This window comes from Ovis canadensis, chromosome 17 (genome assembly GCF_042477335.2).
Source record: "Ovis canadensis isolate MfBH-ARS-UI-01 breed Bighorn chromosome 17, ARS-UI_OviCan_v2, whole genome shotgun sequence".
Classification (NCBI taxonomy): domain Eukaryota; kingdom Metazoa; phylum Chordata; class Mammalia; order Artiodactyla; family Bovidae; genus Ovis; species Ovis canadensis.
This window is the reverse complement of record NC_091261.1, coordinates 35,412,681-35,431,858: the sequence shown is the minus strand read 5'-3', so window position 1 is coordinate 35,431,858 and position 19,178 is coordinate 35,412,681. Positions and strand designations below refer to the sequence as shown.

General features: G+C 35.6%; 1 protein-coding gene across 1 annotated transcript; it reads right to left on the bottom strand.

Moving 5' to 3' along the window:
- Positions 1-9,979: 9,979 nt before the first annotated feature.
- LOC138422273 (RRP15-like protein) lies at positions 9,980-12,113 on the bottom strand. The gene has a single exon (XM_069557006.1). It carries the CDS (start codon positions 12,099-12,101, stop codon positions 11,241-11,243), a length of 861 nt encoding a protein of 286 aa, XP_069413107.1. The 5' UTR covers positions 12,102-12,113; the 3' UTR covers positions 9,980-11,240.
- Between the last annotated feature and the right edge of the window lie 7,065 nt (positions 12,114-19,178).

Below are 19,178 nucleotides of genomic sequence, written 5' to 3'. Positions count from 1 at the left end.
CCAAGGGGTCTCAGAGAGTCTGACACAATTCAGCGACTTGCACTTTCACTTTACCTTGACTCTGGAGTAGAATTTGCTGGCTAAATACAGGGTCTGGAGTTAGAATAGATTGGAACTCTTCTGTGAGTTACATACTTGGTGATCTCAGCCAAGAATTCCTGTGTGTTTATTTTTCTTCCACTATACCCCCAAAATTATGCATGTAAAATGTTTTGCTAAAAATCAGTGTCAGAACAAGTTATTTCTACTATAGGTTTTATCTACATTTTTCAACATCATTGTAATGATCATTTTCATTAAAGTACATTTGATTCATCCATACTCTTTAATAGGTACTTAAAAATATCTGCTGACATTGCATAACACTGTGTGTGTAAAATTAAAGCTTACGTTTTTTCAAAGCTTTTTATCTCTATTGCAGAATTCCAGAAATGCATGATCTTTTTGCCCAAATCCTTTGCTACATAAAACTCCAAAGAGTTCAGGGATTAGAAAATTTCAAATTATACAGATAGGAGAATATTTTCTATGGGATGATGTTGACTCAACATTTGGCCCTTTATATATTTGTGATAATTAATGTATATTAGTCCTTAAAAAAACAGACTTTTATTATTCAAAGATGTATTATTGTCCATATATTCTACAGCCTTTTTTATGAGCAATAAACAATCTAGTGTGTCATATTAACAGTGTTATTTGGGAGTAGAAAAATCAACACATGTAAGTTCATTAAAACCAGATGCTCTTCTTTCCAAACTAGCCTTTAAGTGAAAGAGATTAATAAAATAAAATAGTTATGGCATGTAATCTTCATATATACATATTTCAGCAGTGAAATGTGACATTATTCACCAACTTCCTCATGGTATTTTATTTTTGCATCTTATAACCTAGACTGATGTTTATTGGATAAATTTAGAAAGCTAATGCCTCATTTTATGCAAGAGAGGTGTAAGATTAAGTAGAGTAGAAATCTTGCTAATTATCACTTCTCTGATCTACACACCTGATACTTTTTGCAAGAAGATTTTAGCAAATCTTAAAAGGAGGTCATATATCAAAGCATTCTTTTTATACTGTCATAGTTAAGTAGAAATTTGAAAAAAAATATGCATTTGCCACTTTTGAAAATAGGCTTGATATATATATTTTATAATGTTACTGATTAAATATAATGTCAAGAAATGAATTGCTAGGAAATATCTTATATGATTTCACTCTGTTCTCTTTACTATTCTTCACAATATTATTTCCATATTTATTTCCAAACTTTTGTAGGAAAGTTTGGTGTTACATATACATCAAAACCTGTGTGGCTCAGAAGGTAAAGAATCCTCCTGCCCATGCAGGAGATGCGGATTCAGTCCTTGGGTTGGGAAGATCCCCTGGAGAAGGGAATGATAACCCACTCCAGTACTCTTGCCTGGAGAATCCCATGCACAGAGGAGCCTGGCAGGCTACAGTCCATGAGATCACAAAGAGTCAAACATGACTGAGCAACTAACACATACGTTACAGATATTAAAAAAAAAAAAAAACACACCAATTTTATAGATATATGGAATATGTAATGTTTAAATGCTCACAAAAGATTCACACAACTAGACAAGAGAAAATGTTGAGTTGGCCAAATTTGTTCAGATTTTTCCATAAGATGTTACAGAAAAACCTAAATGAATATTTTGGCCAAGCCAATATTTTTATATTCCAAAAGGTAGAAATCATTCCAGCTGCATTCTTTACGACAATGCAATAATATTTTGAACTTATCAAAAGAACTGACAAAAATGAATCCATAGCCAGGAAATCATCTGAAATGCTTGTCAAAAAAAAATTTTTTTTAAGCAAGTCAATACTGGTGGCTATCGCTAAACATTTAACCAGAGTGTCTGATGCCACATGGGCTAATACTCCTGCTCCATATTTGGTCAGCTGTGGGTTTGAATCCTATATCTCCTCTTACTACATGTTACTTTGATTAGTTTATTTCACTTTGCATAAGGTAATCAGCATCATCTACATAACCAGTAAATGTACTTAATATAATGTCTGTACAAAGATACCCAGGAAATATGTAATTTATTTGCACATTTATCAGAGGAAGACAGGTACTCTTAAGCACACTAATTAAAAATACGAAAGACAAGAAATAAACATTCAACACAAGTACATTTAAAAAGAAAATGCATTAAAAGGACAGAAGAATGGAATTAATGAAAATAGAAGGAGTCATTACTGAAAAATATGACTAAATAACCCATTGATTTGATCAATAAAATCTAAGTCTCTTTCTTTGGAAAGATCAGTTAACAAACAACAAAGAAACTTTAAAATCTAAAAACGGAATTCATTAACAAAATATTACAGGTGAATGTACAATAAATGTATTGTCTTTCCTATATATCAGTAGCAACACACCAGACAGTATAATGGGTGTTAAAAGAACACATTCACAAAAGCAATGATAACTACAAAAAATACTCAGTACTAACCTTAACAAGTAACTTGCAAAACCACGTAATTGTTGTTTAGTTGCTAAGTCATGTTCTACTCTTTTGTGAACCCATGGACTGTAGCCCTCCAGGCTTCTCTATCTATGGGATTTCCCAGGCAAGAATATTGGAGTGGGTTGCCATTTCCTTCTCCAGAGGATCACCTGACTCAAGGATCTAACCCTTATCTCTTCCATGTCTCCTGCTTTGCAGGAAGATTCTTTACCACTGAGCCACCTGGGAAGCCCTTATATACAAGAATGTAAAACTAAAACCACTGCAGATGGTGACTGCAGCCATGAAATTAAAAGGCACTTACTCCTTGGAAGGAAAGTTACAATCAACCTAGACAGCATTTTAACCACAAAGGTCCATCTAGTCAAGCCTATGGTTTTTCCAGTAGTCATGATGGATGTGAGAGTTGGACTTTAAAGAAAGCTGAGAGCTGAAGAATTGATGCTTTGAACTATGGTGTTGGAGAAGACTCTTGAGAGTCCCTTGGACTGCAAGGAGATCCAATCAGTCCATCCTAAGGGAGATCAGACCTGGGTGTTCATTGGAAGGACTGATGTTGAGGCTGAAACTCTAATACTTTGGCCACCTGATGCAAAGAGCTGATTCATTTGAAAAGACCCTGATGCTGGGAAAGATTGAGGCAGAAGGAGAAGGGGGCAACAGAGGATGAGATGGTTGGATGGCATCACTGACTCAATGGAAATGGGTTTGGGTGGACTCCGGGAGTTGGTGATGGACAGGGAGGCCTGGTGTGCTGTGATTCATGGGGTCGCAAAGAGTCGGACACGACTGAGCGACTGAACTGAACTGAACTGAACTGAAAACTTTGTAATGCATACACACCAAGAACTGGCTGCATAAAGGAGATACACACTAGTGTTCTCTACTCTTCCAAACTAAATTGATTAACTTTAGTCTATTTTCATTTGTTGAAGATATAGGGATTTGCCTAGGAATGTTCTTTTCTGTTAATGATTGTTAATATTTTTGAGGTGTTTAATATTAATCTCTTGCTTGGTCTCTGGTATCTTCTGTGTAGCTGATACTCATGAAACCCTATATGCTTTTTACCAAATGACAGTCTAAATTTATGCTAGATTTCAAGATATTGAAAATATATTTCAGGATCATTAAACAAGAGAGAACAGAGATACACAAAGTTAGTACACCCTCTCTATGACCCTTGTTTTAATAATAGCGATGATAGGAGCAGCTTCAAAATATCGTGACAGTTTATTCAGGGTGACAAAAATTAAATATCCCAAATTTGTAAGTTCTTTAGAAAGGGACAAACAGACAGGGTTTCCTATATTAAGGAAAACAAAGATACTTAAAATGGTGAAGTTTGGCATAAATATCATATTTGGCACACTTAAAAATATCCAATATAACTCATGGACTTTAATAAACTTTAAGTGGCAAGTCAAAGTCAAGATAACAGCAAAAAATTGTGGAACATTTATTCTGCTATCACCAAAGTGCCATCTTTTTTAATACAGGATGGTGGGTGATAATGTAACAGTTGGGTGATATAAATGATCCTCTTGAGTTTCCAGATTGTGATTAAAAAATAATCAGAAGCTCGGGAAACAGACTTAAGTAGACTAAATGAGTCAGGCTCCAGAAATTTGCTTCAGTTTTGTCTGAGAAAGACAGCAGCTGAGTGTGGCGTGCAGTTGTAGGAAATGAGACCTTTATTTTGTTGCTGTTTGCAGGGTTTTTATTTGTTCGTTTTTGGTAGTACTTCTAAGCAATGCTTGTTGAAGAATGTTTGTTCAGCAGGCAGTTTACTAAATGTTCTTGATACTCATTAAAGTAGCAATGGTTGAAAAATCAGTGGAAGAAAAGGTCCATGTTACAGTCATCCCACCACATGCGGATAATAATCGGAGTAGCTAAGGATCTATTATGAGTATGTAGCCACAATATATGTGCTTTCACACATATACCCTGTATCATAAAATCTTTCATCTGTATTACAAGGTAAAAAATTTAAAATGAATGAAAAATAAAGTTCACTTAGATCTAGTTTACTTTCTAAGTGGAATGAAATCTGGCTGTACCACAGTTTTGATGTCAAACTGCTTTTTCTTCCTGTTTACATTTTGCAAGAAGAAGAAGCCTCAGCTGGAAAATTGGCCCATAATCACAACTTATTAAGCTTTTACTGATATTGCAATAGAAGTAATGGGTTTTTAATGAGCTTATCCATTTTAGCACTTATGTAATTTATTAACTCTTTTCTTTTCTACGTTTTGTATATGAACTAACAAGTTGGATTTAATACTTTTCTTTACAAAACTTCTGAATTCTCAGAATTCACTAACAGCACTGTTTCAAGTTTGTTGATTATTTTATTAAGCATAGTGAGTACCTTGGATGTTATTGTAGGGCTAGATGTACTATTTTAATAAAGGAATAGTCAAGTTGAAAATGCTTGTCCCACCTGTGGCATGATACAGATCTGACAGAGGAGAAATATCAACTTTCACAGAAACAAAGGTAGGATTACTGTCTTTAGGAAAGTAAATTTAAAATATTGCATGTTGCATGAATTTTTCTTTGAGTCCACTATTGGCACAATTACTAGATAAATAGTAAGGCTAAGAATCTCCATGCGGATTAACCATGGCACTAGAGAAACTAGAATGAGCTTTGGAGTTGGGGTTCAGCCCAATGGAATATCTGAAGTGGGTGTCTTGAAGATGAATGAAAAGAGGGTGGGAATGGGGAACCATGGCAAAGGTAGACAAACATCATATTTTTATACAATATGTTTTATTCTGGTGGATAATTTACCAAACTGAAAGAAACCATTTAGGAAACTTTTGGTTATTAGTTTTTCCCTGTCATGTGGGAAACAAATTATTGATATTCCAGAAAGTATTTTATGGAGATTATAACTAAATAGTAATGGGCATACTTGTAAATTCAGAGAAGGCAATGGCAACCCACTCCAGTACTCTTGCCTGGACAATTCCGTGGACGGAGGAGCCTGGTAGGCTGTAGTCCATGGGGTCACGAAGAGTTGGACACTTACTGAGTGACTTCACTTTCACTTTTCACTTTCATGCATTGGAGAAGGAAATGGCAACCCACTCCAGTGTTCTAGCCTGGAGAATCCCACGGATGGGGGAGCCTGGTGGGCTGCCGTCTATGGGGTCGCACAGAGTTGGACACGACTGAAGCGACTTAGCAGCAGCATACTTGTAAATTAGTATTCTTAATTGCCTTTATAAATTTCTGTTTTTATTAAAAGAAATACCAGCCATGAGGCTAGTTTTATATGTGTATATAGCCTTTAAAAAAATTGAAATAGTTGATTTACAATGTATTAATTTCTGCTATAGACGAAAGTGATTCAGTTATACATGTTATGTATATATATATATATATTCTTTTTCATTACGGTTTATCACAAGATATTTAATGTAATTTCCTGTGTTACCCACTAGGACCTTGTTTTTTATCCATATTATATATATAGTAGTTTGCATCTGCTAATCTTAAACTCCTGGTCCATCCTTCCTCCATCTCCCTAGGCAACCATAGATCTATTTTCTATATCTGTGAGTCTGTTTCTGTTTTGTGCTGCTGCTGCTGCTGCTAAGCCGCTTCAGTCGTGTCCGACTCTGTATGACCCCATAGATAGCAGCCCACCAGGCTCCCCTGTCCCTGGGATTCTTCAGGCAAGAACACTGGAGTGGGTTGCCATTTCCTTCTCCAATACATGAAAGTGAAGAGTGAAAGTGAAGTCGCTCAGTCGTGTCCGACTCTTAGCCACCCCATGGACTGCAGCCCACCAGGCTCCTGCGTCCATGGGATTTTCCAGGCAAGAGTGCTGGAGTGGGGTGCCATTGCCTTCTCCATTCTGTTCTGTAGATAAGTTCATTTGTGTCATTCTTTTAAAAATTAGTTTTTGAAATTCAGAATTGCTCCTTCATTTTTATTTTGCATTACTGGCTATTACAGAGTATAGAGTTCCTTGTGCTATACAAGAGGTTCTTATTAGTTATCTATTTTGTCTGTCATATTTTAGATTATACATATATATATATATATATACACCTTTTATTTTTACAGTTTTGTTATTTACATGACAACTATATCTGTTGCCTTGTGAACAAAGGTGTCAAATATTGCAATCAGTAAATGGAAAGTGTGTTGAACTTTTTGTTGAAACTAACAAATTAGTCCCTTTTCATAAAAGTTCTTTTCAAAAATTTTTTTTATTTTGAATTGGTACCACACTGATAAGCTCCTTTGATTTTCTCAAAGACCCTGCAAATAAAATTCAATAATTTCATCACGTCTATATACAATAGGGTACCAGATCTTATATGATTATATTATCTACATCTTTAAGATACAGGCATTCCCATCAAAGCTATGATCACACACCGAAAAGTAAAGGACTTCAGAAAGATGTGTATCTTCAATTCTAATGTCATGTCCTTTACCCTCAAGGCACACACATGAACAGGAGCATATATTCATTAAGAGTTCTATTAAAATAGATAGACAATTAAATGTAATGTTTTGGGGTAATTCAGAATTTGCAAAATGCTATTCAAAGAAATTTTAAATCCTTTCTTAAACAAAATAATCTAGCCTACTTTAATGAACTGAATAAAGATTTCTAATAGCTTGTTCATGTTATGGAATAAAAGCATGGATGTTAAATCCCAGAGTGTGAGAATGAACCAATTAATCGGACGTCTGATTTTACATGCCACACTATGATCCAGGTGTTAAAATGCTCTGGAGCAGAACTTGGTCAGGCAGTATAACTTCTATTCATTAGGTCTCTTACACCATTCCTTGGCGGCTGCCCTGCTGCCAGTATGAGTCATTAGCATGAGTCCAAAATTGTGTGAAGAGAGATGCATGCTTTTGTCCTGTGAAAAGTCTTTTCAGTACAATCAAATTTGCTTCGTGGTGTAATTTCACAGCTTGTGCAGTAGTCACTGACAGCTCGCAGCACTGTTGTTACTCAAGGCTAAGCAGATGAGAGAGACATAAATGACTAATAACATGCAGGAAGTTACGTCTTCAAAGTAGCAGACTAATTGTGCATCTTCATTTAGTGAATGGTTCAAAACAAATTAAAATTTCCTGACCACCGGAGGCAAAACGATGCCAGGCAGATCGGTTATATCAAATTCTTGTAGAGTGGAAATTTCCTAAATAAAATGTCTCAGAAGGAAAGAAATAGTGTGAATAATGCAAATAGACTAGAATGTAAAATATACTATCAAACCCAGTAGAAAGCAAATAAATATAAACAAAATAATAAGTTTAGTTTGACTTCGCCTAAAATATGGAAAAAACAAAAGAATCTTAAGATTTCATGTTGGTGAACACATAGAAGTGGGTAATCTCATGTATTATAAATTAAGTGTAAATTTCTCAATATGTACATTTTTACTTTTAAAAATTACAGTGTCTTTTGGTTCACTGGCTACACTTCAATTATCCAAAAAGACTTGGAGAATGAATTTATGGCTGCTGGAGGGGAAGGATGCAGGGAGGGATCGTCAGGGAGTTTGGGATGGACATGTACACACTGTTATATTTAAAACTGAAAACCAACAAGGACTACTATATAGCACATGAAACTCTTTTCAGTGTTATGTGGCAGACTGGATGGGAGGGGAGTTTGAGGAAGAATGGATACCTGTATATGTATTATGGCTGAGTCTATTTGTTGTCCACCTGAAACTATCACAAAATTGTTAACTGGATATACCCTAACACAAAATAAAAACTTTAAAAAAATAAAAAAGGTAAAAATAGGTAATAAAAAAGATGCCCATATATTTTTACCATGATGCAATACTGTTTCTAAAGCAGTAGTAAATATGTTGTGACTTGAATGTTTTAACATTCATAGGAGAGAATTGACTCCTTTCTTTATGGAGTGAAGTTTTGTAAATATTAACATATGCATAACGCCTGTAACCACCAACACAGTCAGGATACAAAATGATTGTATTACCTCAAGAAACTGCCTTATGGTATTCTTTATATTCATTTCCTCCCTTCACCCCAAACCTCTGGCAACTACAGTGTTCTCCATCACCAAAATTTTGTCTTTTAGAATGTCATATAACTGAAGCATTCAGTAAGTGATCTGTTGAGATGTGCTTCTCTCGCTCGGCATAATGCCTATGGAATTTATCCAAGTTATTGTGCATAACAAAAGTTTGTTCTTTCTCTTTTTTACTTCTCAATATTATTAAATTGTTCAGATGTACAGCAGTTTGTTAATATATTCCCTTACTGAAGGCCATTTGTATTGTTTCCAGTTTTGGACAATTACCTAGTTGTCATAAAAAATAAACTGCCATAAACAATTTTATGTGTTTTTGTGTGAACATAAGTTTTCACATCTGTAGAGTAAATACCTTGGACTGGGTTTTCTAGATCTTAAAATTAAGTGCAGGTTTAATTTTGGATATATTGCCAAACAGTTTTCCAAAATAACTGTACCATTTTGAATTCCAACCAGCAGAATATAAGAGAGCCAGCCAGAACACTTGGTATTGTCACTATGATATTTTATTCAGAAAGTCTAATAGGTGTGTAGTGGAGCACATTGTGGTTTGAATTTTTGTTTGCCTGATGGCTAATGATGTTGAATATATGCTCTGTTTCTAAAACAATGCTTTCAGCCCTGAGAAGAAACGATACCCACTATAAACTGTAATCTAAACTGTTGTCCTGGCTATACCAATCATGTAATTATCATGGCAGCCACTAGGGGGAAGAGTGACAAAGTATTGTAGCTGAGATACCCTGAGATGCCTAATTTAGATGAGACTCCAGCACACAATAATTTCTGTCTCAGCATCCTTTTCCTTCAAATTATAAATCATTGACATCCATAAAATAAAACTCTTTTACAGAATGTCTTAAACTGCTTAAGTGAATCTGTTCCCTTCCATCTAAATAATATCGCTGTTTAGAAACTAGATATAGAAAAATATAAACTAGATATAGAAAGTACTCTTGTATCCTTCCAGATTTTCATGTTCTGAAAATTATTATCTATTTGTAGGTTTCAGGCTTCCACCTAACTTTAAATCTAACCCATGGTATTTTAAGTTTCTTAAGTGTTTGTGTAAAGGAAAAGGCAGTACTCAGAGGCTTAAATTAATTGAGAAAAAGAATCAATAAAGTAATAAACATGTATCAGTTCTGTGCATGATGATTTGCATATATAATTTCATTAAAATATTGTAGAGCATATATAATTTCTATGCTTTAGATGAGAAAATATAAGTGCAAAACTCTCCTAAGCTTACACAAGTGTTGTAAATGTCAAGAAATAATGTCTTTTGTTTAAGATTTGCAAATTGGACTAGAATAAGGACCAGCAGAGTTACAAAGTGATAAAATAGATTCTTTTTTTTTTTTTTTAGTAGGAGGCAACTATTTTTATTATGGAAAGATGGTGAAATGAATCCTTTTATAAAATGAACAGATCACTTTTATTAAATAATTCCCCTACAAACTTTGCAGCTTAGGCCCAGTGTCACAGAAATTTTGGAATGGTATTTAAATAGTCCTGCTGTCTCATCTCTTTCTGTTTACTATCTAGACTTTAAAAGCCACCCAACTTAGTAATCTTTAAGGCAACTATAAGGAATCAAGCCTCAACTCAGATGCAGCTTTCTGATGCAGACTATCTGCTGTCTGGGCTTCCCTGCTAGCTCAGTGGTAAAGAACCTGCCTGTAAGTCAGGAGCTGCAGAAGATGCTGGTTCGATCCCTGCAGGAGGGCCTGGCAATCCACTCCAGTATTCTTGCCTGGAGAATCCCATGGACAGAGGAACATGGTGGGCTACAGTCCACAGGGTCGCAAAGAGTCAGATAACGACTGAAGTGAGTAAGCACACACATACGCATCTACTGTCTACCATTTCACTGGTCAGTCTGTCCATAAAAGAAAATTTAAGCTAACTCAAATTAGGGGGAAAAAAACTCAAAAATAGGGAAATAAGATCAACTAGAACATGTCAAACATGCTTCCTAAGAAATTGTTTCACTGTTTAAGTTAAATACGAGAATTTCCACCTCAGTAAATCTCTCATACAAAAATAAACATTTAAAATAAATCTAAGTCATTATTTATATACATTACTTAGCATATAAAAGGCAATACAGAAGTAGAAATTTGATACTTCTTAAATCATTATTTGCCAGAGTATCTATAAAGAAAATCATTACCCCAAATCAGAAATGCTAAGATTTAAAAATTTTGTTATTAATACATAGGTTTTCTCAATACCTCACCAAAATCACCACCAACCCTTTCCCACAAAAAAATATACATATTCAGGTCTGTAAGTTAGAGGCTGAAAAACACTAACATCAAGGAGTTCATTTTAATTATGAATTGATGTTGCATTTCCACAAACACTGGTGATATCTGAATGAAATACCAATATCCAAGAGCAGTATGTAAACCTATAGTGAACCTAGCAAAATGCACCTCTCAAGTAGAAATATTTCTTTTTACAAATGTTCTAAGGAACAATGCTTAAAATCATATAAGGTTTGAATATAATTTTAACAAAGTTTACATAAAAAAAGGAAACACCAAAGTTGGTAATAATGAAAGTCTTTTGGCTTTCTTACAAATGCAATCTCTATAGTTTCCCAACCTTCAGAGTATGAACTATTTTTCCAGGAAAACTAAAACGTAAACTGTGTTTCTTATACAGCGTTATGTGTCAGAGTCACTTCCAGACCCTGGTCTGCTGGTATCTGGTCCGTCACTTTCTTTGTCCCAGTCTTTCATGGATGCTCCCATCATGAAATCATCACGCAAGATCGTCCATCCTGGGCCCTCTTCTGATTTCGCTTCCGTCTGTTTGGCTTTCAAGTTCTTCCCAGCAGAATTCTCACTTGCACTTCCGTCCATCCCTCTCAGAACACTGATGAAGTCCTTCTTGGAAACCGAGGATATCAACTTAGCTCGTTTTCTAACAGAGCCTCCAGCTTCTTTAACCTTTTCATCTACATTCTTCTGATGCTTTTGAACGGCATTAAATAACTGCACCACACCCCTCGTAGCAATTCTCTGAAGATTTCTCTCCGTTTCTTTGTCTTTGACAACATCTGGCTTTACTCTGCACATCATTTCCCATTCCCGCTTCTTATCAAGCTGTTTTCTTTTCTCTAGTCTCTCTTGTTTCAACTTTTCCTTTTCCTTTTCCAGCTCTTTGTTTCTGACCAGGATGCTGGGCTTGCTTTCAGGAATCTTCTTGTTCAGGACTCTGGCCATGGCATCTGCCCAGCCCGCATTAGTCCCCACACTGGCCTCTGCAGCACTGGCATTGTCATCCTCGCGGGGTTCAGCTTCACCTTCGCTGTCAGCTTCTCCTGCTTCATCACCAGAGGAAAAGTGATCTTTTTCCAAGGCACAGCTTCCTAGAGAACCTTCATTATCAGAAGCGTCTTTGTCCTTATCTTCCAGCTCCGATGCTACAGACGGGACTACCATTTTCATCCTCTTCTTCTTCCTTAGTGAATTTTTCAGCTTTTTCCCCGTACTCACACGTGAGTCGCCAACGGCCGCGGCCATGATTCCTAACCGGAAGCCCAAAGTGATAAAATAGATTCTTACAGAAACTCCACTAAGTAGACGTATCCAGTCAAATTGTCAAAGTACATAAATTATCTCTTATGAAAACATCTGGAATATTGTTGAACTTTTTAGATTAATAGAAATCCTTTCTCCAAAGACTATATATTGAGTTTTCCTCTAATACTTAGTATTATATTAGGGGACTCCCTGGTGACTCAAATGGTAAAGAATCCACCTGCTATCCAGAAAACCCAGGTTCAATCCCAGGATCAGGAAGATCCCCTGGAGAAGGAAATATATAAACAAGCACTTTTTAAAAAATATTTAGAGGCTAATTTTAAAATAGTAATTTTTGTCAAGGTGTTTGATAGATAATAAACAGCCATCATAAGGATATAACTGAAAAGATTAACAAATTCCAGAGGTTTTATTTATTTAGTTGTTGATGAAATAACATTTATTAATGAATCACACTAAGAAATCACACTTATTCTCATATAAGCAGGAGGAAAGCACAATAACAAGGAGAAATTCAAAGATGGTTTAGGAGAACACATTATTTATGAAACAAAACTCTGGATGAAGGAGGAATCAGGATAAATTAGAAGGATAATTCACTAACAACTTTTGAGGTCCAGGGTGGTTGAAGTTGTACAATCTCATTATGAAAATACTGACAGGCTTCTCCTTCCCCAGAGTGCTAATTTCAAGTGGGGAAAATCGTAGGTGGGTGCAAATTTTGTCAAGAAATATCTTCCAATTTAGAAGCCTATGAAGAAAGTGGCATTATTTGGTAATAAAATAAGGCATTATTTGGTAATAAAAGTGGTATTAGTATTCATTATTATTGGGTAGATGTTTATTGAGCACATTTCTAGTGTAAACATTGGTGACCTATATACACTCTGCTCTCATGAGTTCCATAAAAGCATGAAAGAATAGAAGGTCAGAAATAGCTAAGACTTGCTTTTTATTCGTTTATTTTAAATTCAGATGTCAGCTGAAGTCACCCTGCTCCCTCTCTAGGATTTAGATTAGCTCAGATACCCTCACTTTGATCATGTGGTTCATCCGGAGCCTTCCCTAAAATGTGTTGTCGCTTCCTAAGGGTTTTCATTCTCCGCAGGTTGAAGTTTCAGTTCATGTTAACTCCCTTTCTCAGACATTTCTTACTCATCCGGTTATGCATCTGGTTGTTATATTTTCTTAGTTCCCTCACTGAGTCAGACCAGAAACCCAGCCTGATCCTTGCTTTTTATTCTCTGAAATACTTACACAGGATACTTGTACCTGTGACAAATTATCTGAGGTTTTAAGAAGCTGGAGAGCATTTACTAGGCAGCAATGCAAGCAATGTAAAAATGAAAATTAAACACACTTTTCCTAAAGAGTCTGTTTAACATCCTGACCAAATTTCCCCTTAGGCTCTGCCTCTTGTCTTGTTGCTACATTTTATCCCTCTCTCCCTCCTTTGCTCCTTTCATCCTAACCCTTCCCTAAGCTTTCCTTTTCTTCCTTCCTTTCAAATTCTATTTCTTTTTCTGAATATCTTTACTCCCCAGGTCTGCTAATAGAGCCTGCTCTGGGTATAGCCTGAGGAATCAGGAGGGGAAGTGCGATTATTTTTATTTCCTAGTTTTATCAAAGGGCCCAGTAAGGCTATGGATACAGCCAACGATGATTATCTTTCCTTTTCATGAACTCGTAACATGTTTTCTGCAGTACTATCCTTGCAATTTAATATTGGCTTATTCAACAGAGAGACTGCCCCTTAGATCTTTCACTAGTTTGTTTGGTGGTCAGAGTCTCCGTAAGACACAAATGGTATCTTCCCAAGTTGTTGGTTGATTTGGAATATTTCAATACATTCTTGCTTTATATTAATTGATATTAAAATTCTTAATAATGGCCCACAAGACCTGGGATAATCTTTAACAACTGATACTTCTTAAACTTTGGCCTTTTAGTTTTTAGAAAATACTAAGCTATTTTGTTTTCTTCCCATCCTATTCTTCTGAATGTTCACTAAAGCCATTCCTTTTGTTTTAAACACTATCATCACGATTTTTTTTTAAACTATGGTAAAATTTTTTTTAACTATGGTAAAATTTAGCATCTGAATCATTTTGAGGTGTATAGTTCAGTGGTGTTAAGTATATTCACAATGTTGTTCAAAAGATCTCAAAGTCACTTTTTCCACTTGCAGAACTGAAACTCTGTACCAGTTAAGGAGTTAAATTCTCATTTCCCCCTTGCTCTCAGCCACTGGCAACCACCATTCTTACTCTCTGTTTCTGTAAGTTTAACTATACTACATGCATCAGGTAAGTGGAATCATATAGTATTTGTCTTTTTTGGTAGTTGGCTTATTACATTTAGCATAACATCCTTAAGATTCACCCATGCTGTATTCTGTGCCAAAATTTTCTTCCTTTTTGAGATCGAATAATATTCCATTGTATGTATATATCATAACTTGTTTATCTGTTGTCCATGGGCACTTATCTTACTTTTTGACTCTTTGAAGAAATGCTGCCATGAATATGGGTATACAAATAACTCTTCCAGACCTTACTTTCAATTCTTTTGAATATCTTTTGGATACTCAGCAGTGGAATTGCTTGATCATATAGAAATTCTATTTTTAATTTTTTGAGGACCTGTCAGTATTTTCCACAGTAGCTATACTATTTTACATTTCTTCCAACAGTGCATAAGAGTCCTAGTTTCTCCATATCCTTGCCAACATATCATCAGGCTTTTTTGCATGACTGTTTCTATTTGTTTATATCCATTTAAAAACTAACACCTTAGAAAAGAATTGATGATCTGATCTAAAAATATTGCCCATTGCCCACTTTGCCCAAATCATGTCTATTAGGGTGCCTTATTTGTTAGGTGCATAGTACTTAGAATTTGTTCTGAGTATAAAATGATTGGCTCCTTTTCACTTTTTGTTTTCTGTTTTTCACAGCAGACTATTGACAACATGGGCATGTGGAGTTGGGGCTGTATTATTTTGCCTAGTGCCACTCTCTGAGGTGTGACCATTCTCAAAAGATTTATTAATAAATACTCTTTACATATACTATTTATCATGTATGTCTTGGAGAACCTCAAAGACAGTAATAACAGTCAGGGCTTTTGATAAATATACTGTAGTGAGCTAAGCATTTTCTTATGATTATATAAAATCTACATTAAAATTTATTCATTTTTTTCCTATTTTATGATTAAAAACCTGAGCTTCTAAATATCAAGGTACATGAGCAGTTGGTGCAAAACTGACGTTAAGAAAAAGGTTTACTTGACCAAGGTCAAAATATCAGTTTGTGGTCCTTGGGGATAAATAGTTAACTTTATCTAATTCTAACACTATGTACTTTCTTGATCTCATACTAGACAAATAATTTCCCAGCAAATTGTTTCTATATCCTCTACAAAGTCATCTTTTCTATAATGTTTGCCATTTAAGTCTGCACTTTCCCTAACAGGCATATCCACTTCAGCACTGGTTTCATAACTATCATGATATTACATGACTTGTGCCATATATATGTATTATACAATGTAAAATTGTGTTTAGCTTCCCTATGAAACTGTACACTTAACTACTATAATGTTTGTTGCACTGACTAAGAAAATGTAAAATTACACAGATCTATTGCTTAGGGAAAAATTAGAATGATCTGATTTGGCCTGATTAATATTACAGAAAACTAAAACAAATAAATATGTTACTACTTTTGTATAATATCATTTTAATCTATATCTTTATCAAAACCATTTTCAGTTTTTATGCTATTGAAGAGTTAATATGTGAAGCATCTGTGGTGTAGAATCAATGATGTAATACATAATTCATGGATAAGGAAATTTTTATTTCTCTAATCATACTCATGAACTGACTATATGACAATCATTTGACAGAACGATGTTAAAAGCACAATGGCATATTAATCTCATAAATTTTAACAAGTTTTAAGTTGTTAAACCTTAGAACTTAGATATGCATCGATTGCCTTCATGTATATATGTATATATATTAATTACTACATTATATAGCTTGCATGTTTATGTTATAGTATAATATTTCTAAATAGAATACAGTCATTAAATATCATAGATGTTATATTTTGTTTAATATAAACTTCTATATTTATTTGAAATTTAAATATGTGTATGTGTACTTATATGTGTGTGTATATATATATATAATATCTTGAATTAATAAGGTACTTTCCTTCAACACAATTGGATAAATAAATCAATCTGTACCCTTAAAAATACACACATTCAACTTTTTCATGACAAAAGTCTTTTTTGAGTCATATTATGAAGAGGTGGCAAGAATACACAGAAGAACTATACAAAAAAGATCTTTATGACTCAGATAATCATGATGGTGGCTTCCCTGGTGGCTCAGAGGTTAAAACGTCTGCCTGCAGTGCGGGAGACCTGAGTTTGATTCCTGGGTTGGGAAGATCCCCTGTGGAAGGAAATGGCAACCCACTCCAGTATTCTTGCCTGAAGAACCCCATGGACAGAGGAGCCTGGTGGTCACGAGGTCACAAAGAATCGGACACAACTGAACGACTTCATTCACTCACTCAGTCATGATGGTGTGATCATTCACCTAAAGCCAGACATCCTGGAATGTGAAGTTAAGTGGACATTAGAAAGCAACACGATGAACAAAGCTAGTGGAGGTGATGGAATTCCAGTTGAGCTATTTCAAATCCTACAAAATGATGCTGTGAAAGTACTGCATTCAATATGACAGCAAATTTGGAAAATGCATCAGTGGAGACACGACTGGAAAGGGTCAGTTTTCATTCCAATCCTAAAGAAAGGCAATGCCAAAGAATGCTCAAACTACTGCACAACTGCACTCATCTCACATGCTAGTAGTGATGTTCAAATTCTACAAGCCAGGCTTCAGCAATAAGTGAACCATGAACTTCCAGATAGATGTTCAAGTTGGTTTTAGAAAAGGCAGAGGAACCAGAAATCAAATTGCCAATATCCGCTGGATCATCAAAAAAGCAAGAGAATTCCAGAAAAACATCTTTCTGGTTTATTGACTATGCCAAAACCGTTGACTGTGTGGATCACAATAAACTGTGGAAAATTCTGAAAGAGATGAGAATACCAGACCACCTGACCTGCCTCTTGAGAAACCTGTATACAGGTCAGGAAGCACCAGTTAGAACTGGACATGGAACAACAGACTGGTTCCAAATAGGAAAAGGAGTACGTCAAGGCTGTATATTGTCACCCTGCTTATTTAACTTCTATGCAGAGTACATCATGAGAAACGCTGGGATGGAGGAAGCACAAGCTGGAATCAAAATTGCCAGGAGAAATATCAATAACCTCAGATACACAGATGACACCACCCTTATGGCAGAAAGTGAAGAAGGACTGTTGATGAAAGTGAAAGAGGAGAGTGAAAAAAGTTGGCTTAAAGTTCAACATTCAGAAAACTAGGATCATGGCATCCAGTCCCATCACTTCATGGGAAATAGATGGGGAAACAGTGGAAACAGTGTCAGACTTTAATTTTTGGGGCTCCCAAATTACTGCAGATGGTGATATGCAGGCATGAAATTAAAAGATGCTTACTCCTTGGGAGGAAAGTTATGACCAACCCAGACAGCATATTAAAAAACAGAGACATTACTTTACAAACAAAGGTCCATTTAGTCAAGACTATGGTTTTTCCAGTAGTCATGTATGGATGTGAGAGTTGGACTATAAAGAAAGCTGAGTGCAAAAGAATTGATGCTTTTGAACTGCGGTGTTGGAGAAGACTCTTGAGAGTCCCTTGGACTGCAAGGAGATCCAACCAGTCCATTTGAATCAGTTCTGATGAGATGGATGAAACTGGAGCCGATTATACAGAGTGAAGTAAGCCAGAAAGAAAAACACCAATACAGTATACTAACACATATATATGGAATTTAGGAAGATGGCAATGACGACCCTGTATGCAAGACAGGGAAAGAGACACAGATGTGTATAATGGACTTTTAGACTCAGAGGGAGAGGGAGAGGGTGGGATGATTTGGGAGAATGACATTCTAACATGTATACTATCATGTGAATTGAATCGCCAGTCTATGTCTGACGCAGGATGCAGCATGCTTGGGGCTGGTGCATGGGGATGACCCAGAAAGATGTTATGGGGAGGGAGGTGGGAGAGGGGTTCATGTTTGGGAATCCATGTAAGAATTAAAGATTTTAAAATTTAAAAAATAAAAAACTAAAAAAAAAAAAAAACTAAAAAAAAAAAAAGAAAGTAGATCACTCTTGAGTGTTCATTGGAAGGACTGATGTTGAAGCTGAAACTCCAACACTTGGACCACCTGATATGAAGAGCTGACTCATTTGGAAAGACTCTGATGCTGGGAAAGTTTGAAGGCAGGAGAAAATGGGGATGACAGAGGATGAGAAGTTTGGATGGTATCACCGACTCAATGGACATGAGTTTGGGAACTGATGATGGTCAGGGAGGCCTGGCGTGCTGCAGTCCATGGGGTCAGAAAGAGTCGGACATAACTGAGTGACTGAACTGAACTGTTATAACTTAAATGACTCAGAGACTAGGCTAAATATATTCATATTTCTCCCACATGTTATACCTATATCCAATTCTATGTTTTCACATGGGCATTTTTAACATGACTCTTTACATGAAAATGAGAAACTACTTAAGGAAGTGGTCCTCTGAGATTGCCAAATAGAATGTAGACCCACAACAAAACATTCAACTGTATAACCCTCCAGAGATTTTACTGTTTGAAGGCTGAGGTAATGGCATGCAAATTTCACTGCCACTGACATTTCTTCCCTTGAGAATTAACATGTATAAAACTCAAATTTTTTGGTATATCGAAAGAAATAAACTCTCCATCTCCTACTACTATGCCTCCTTTCCATTTGACTTTACCATTTCTATTAACGTTGAGTTTATATTGCAATTTTACCAAGAAAAGATTAGCTTTTTTGAAGAAAACTGTTATTGATATATAATAAGCATACAGAAAAGTGCAGATATGTTAACTATGTTGA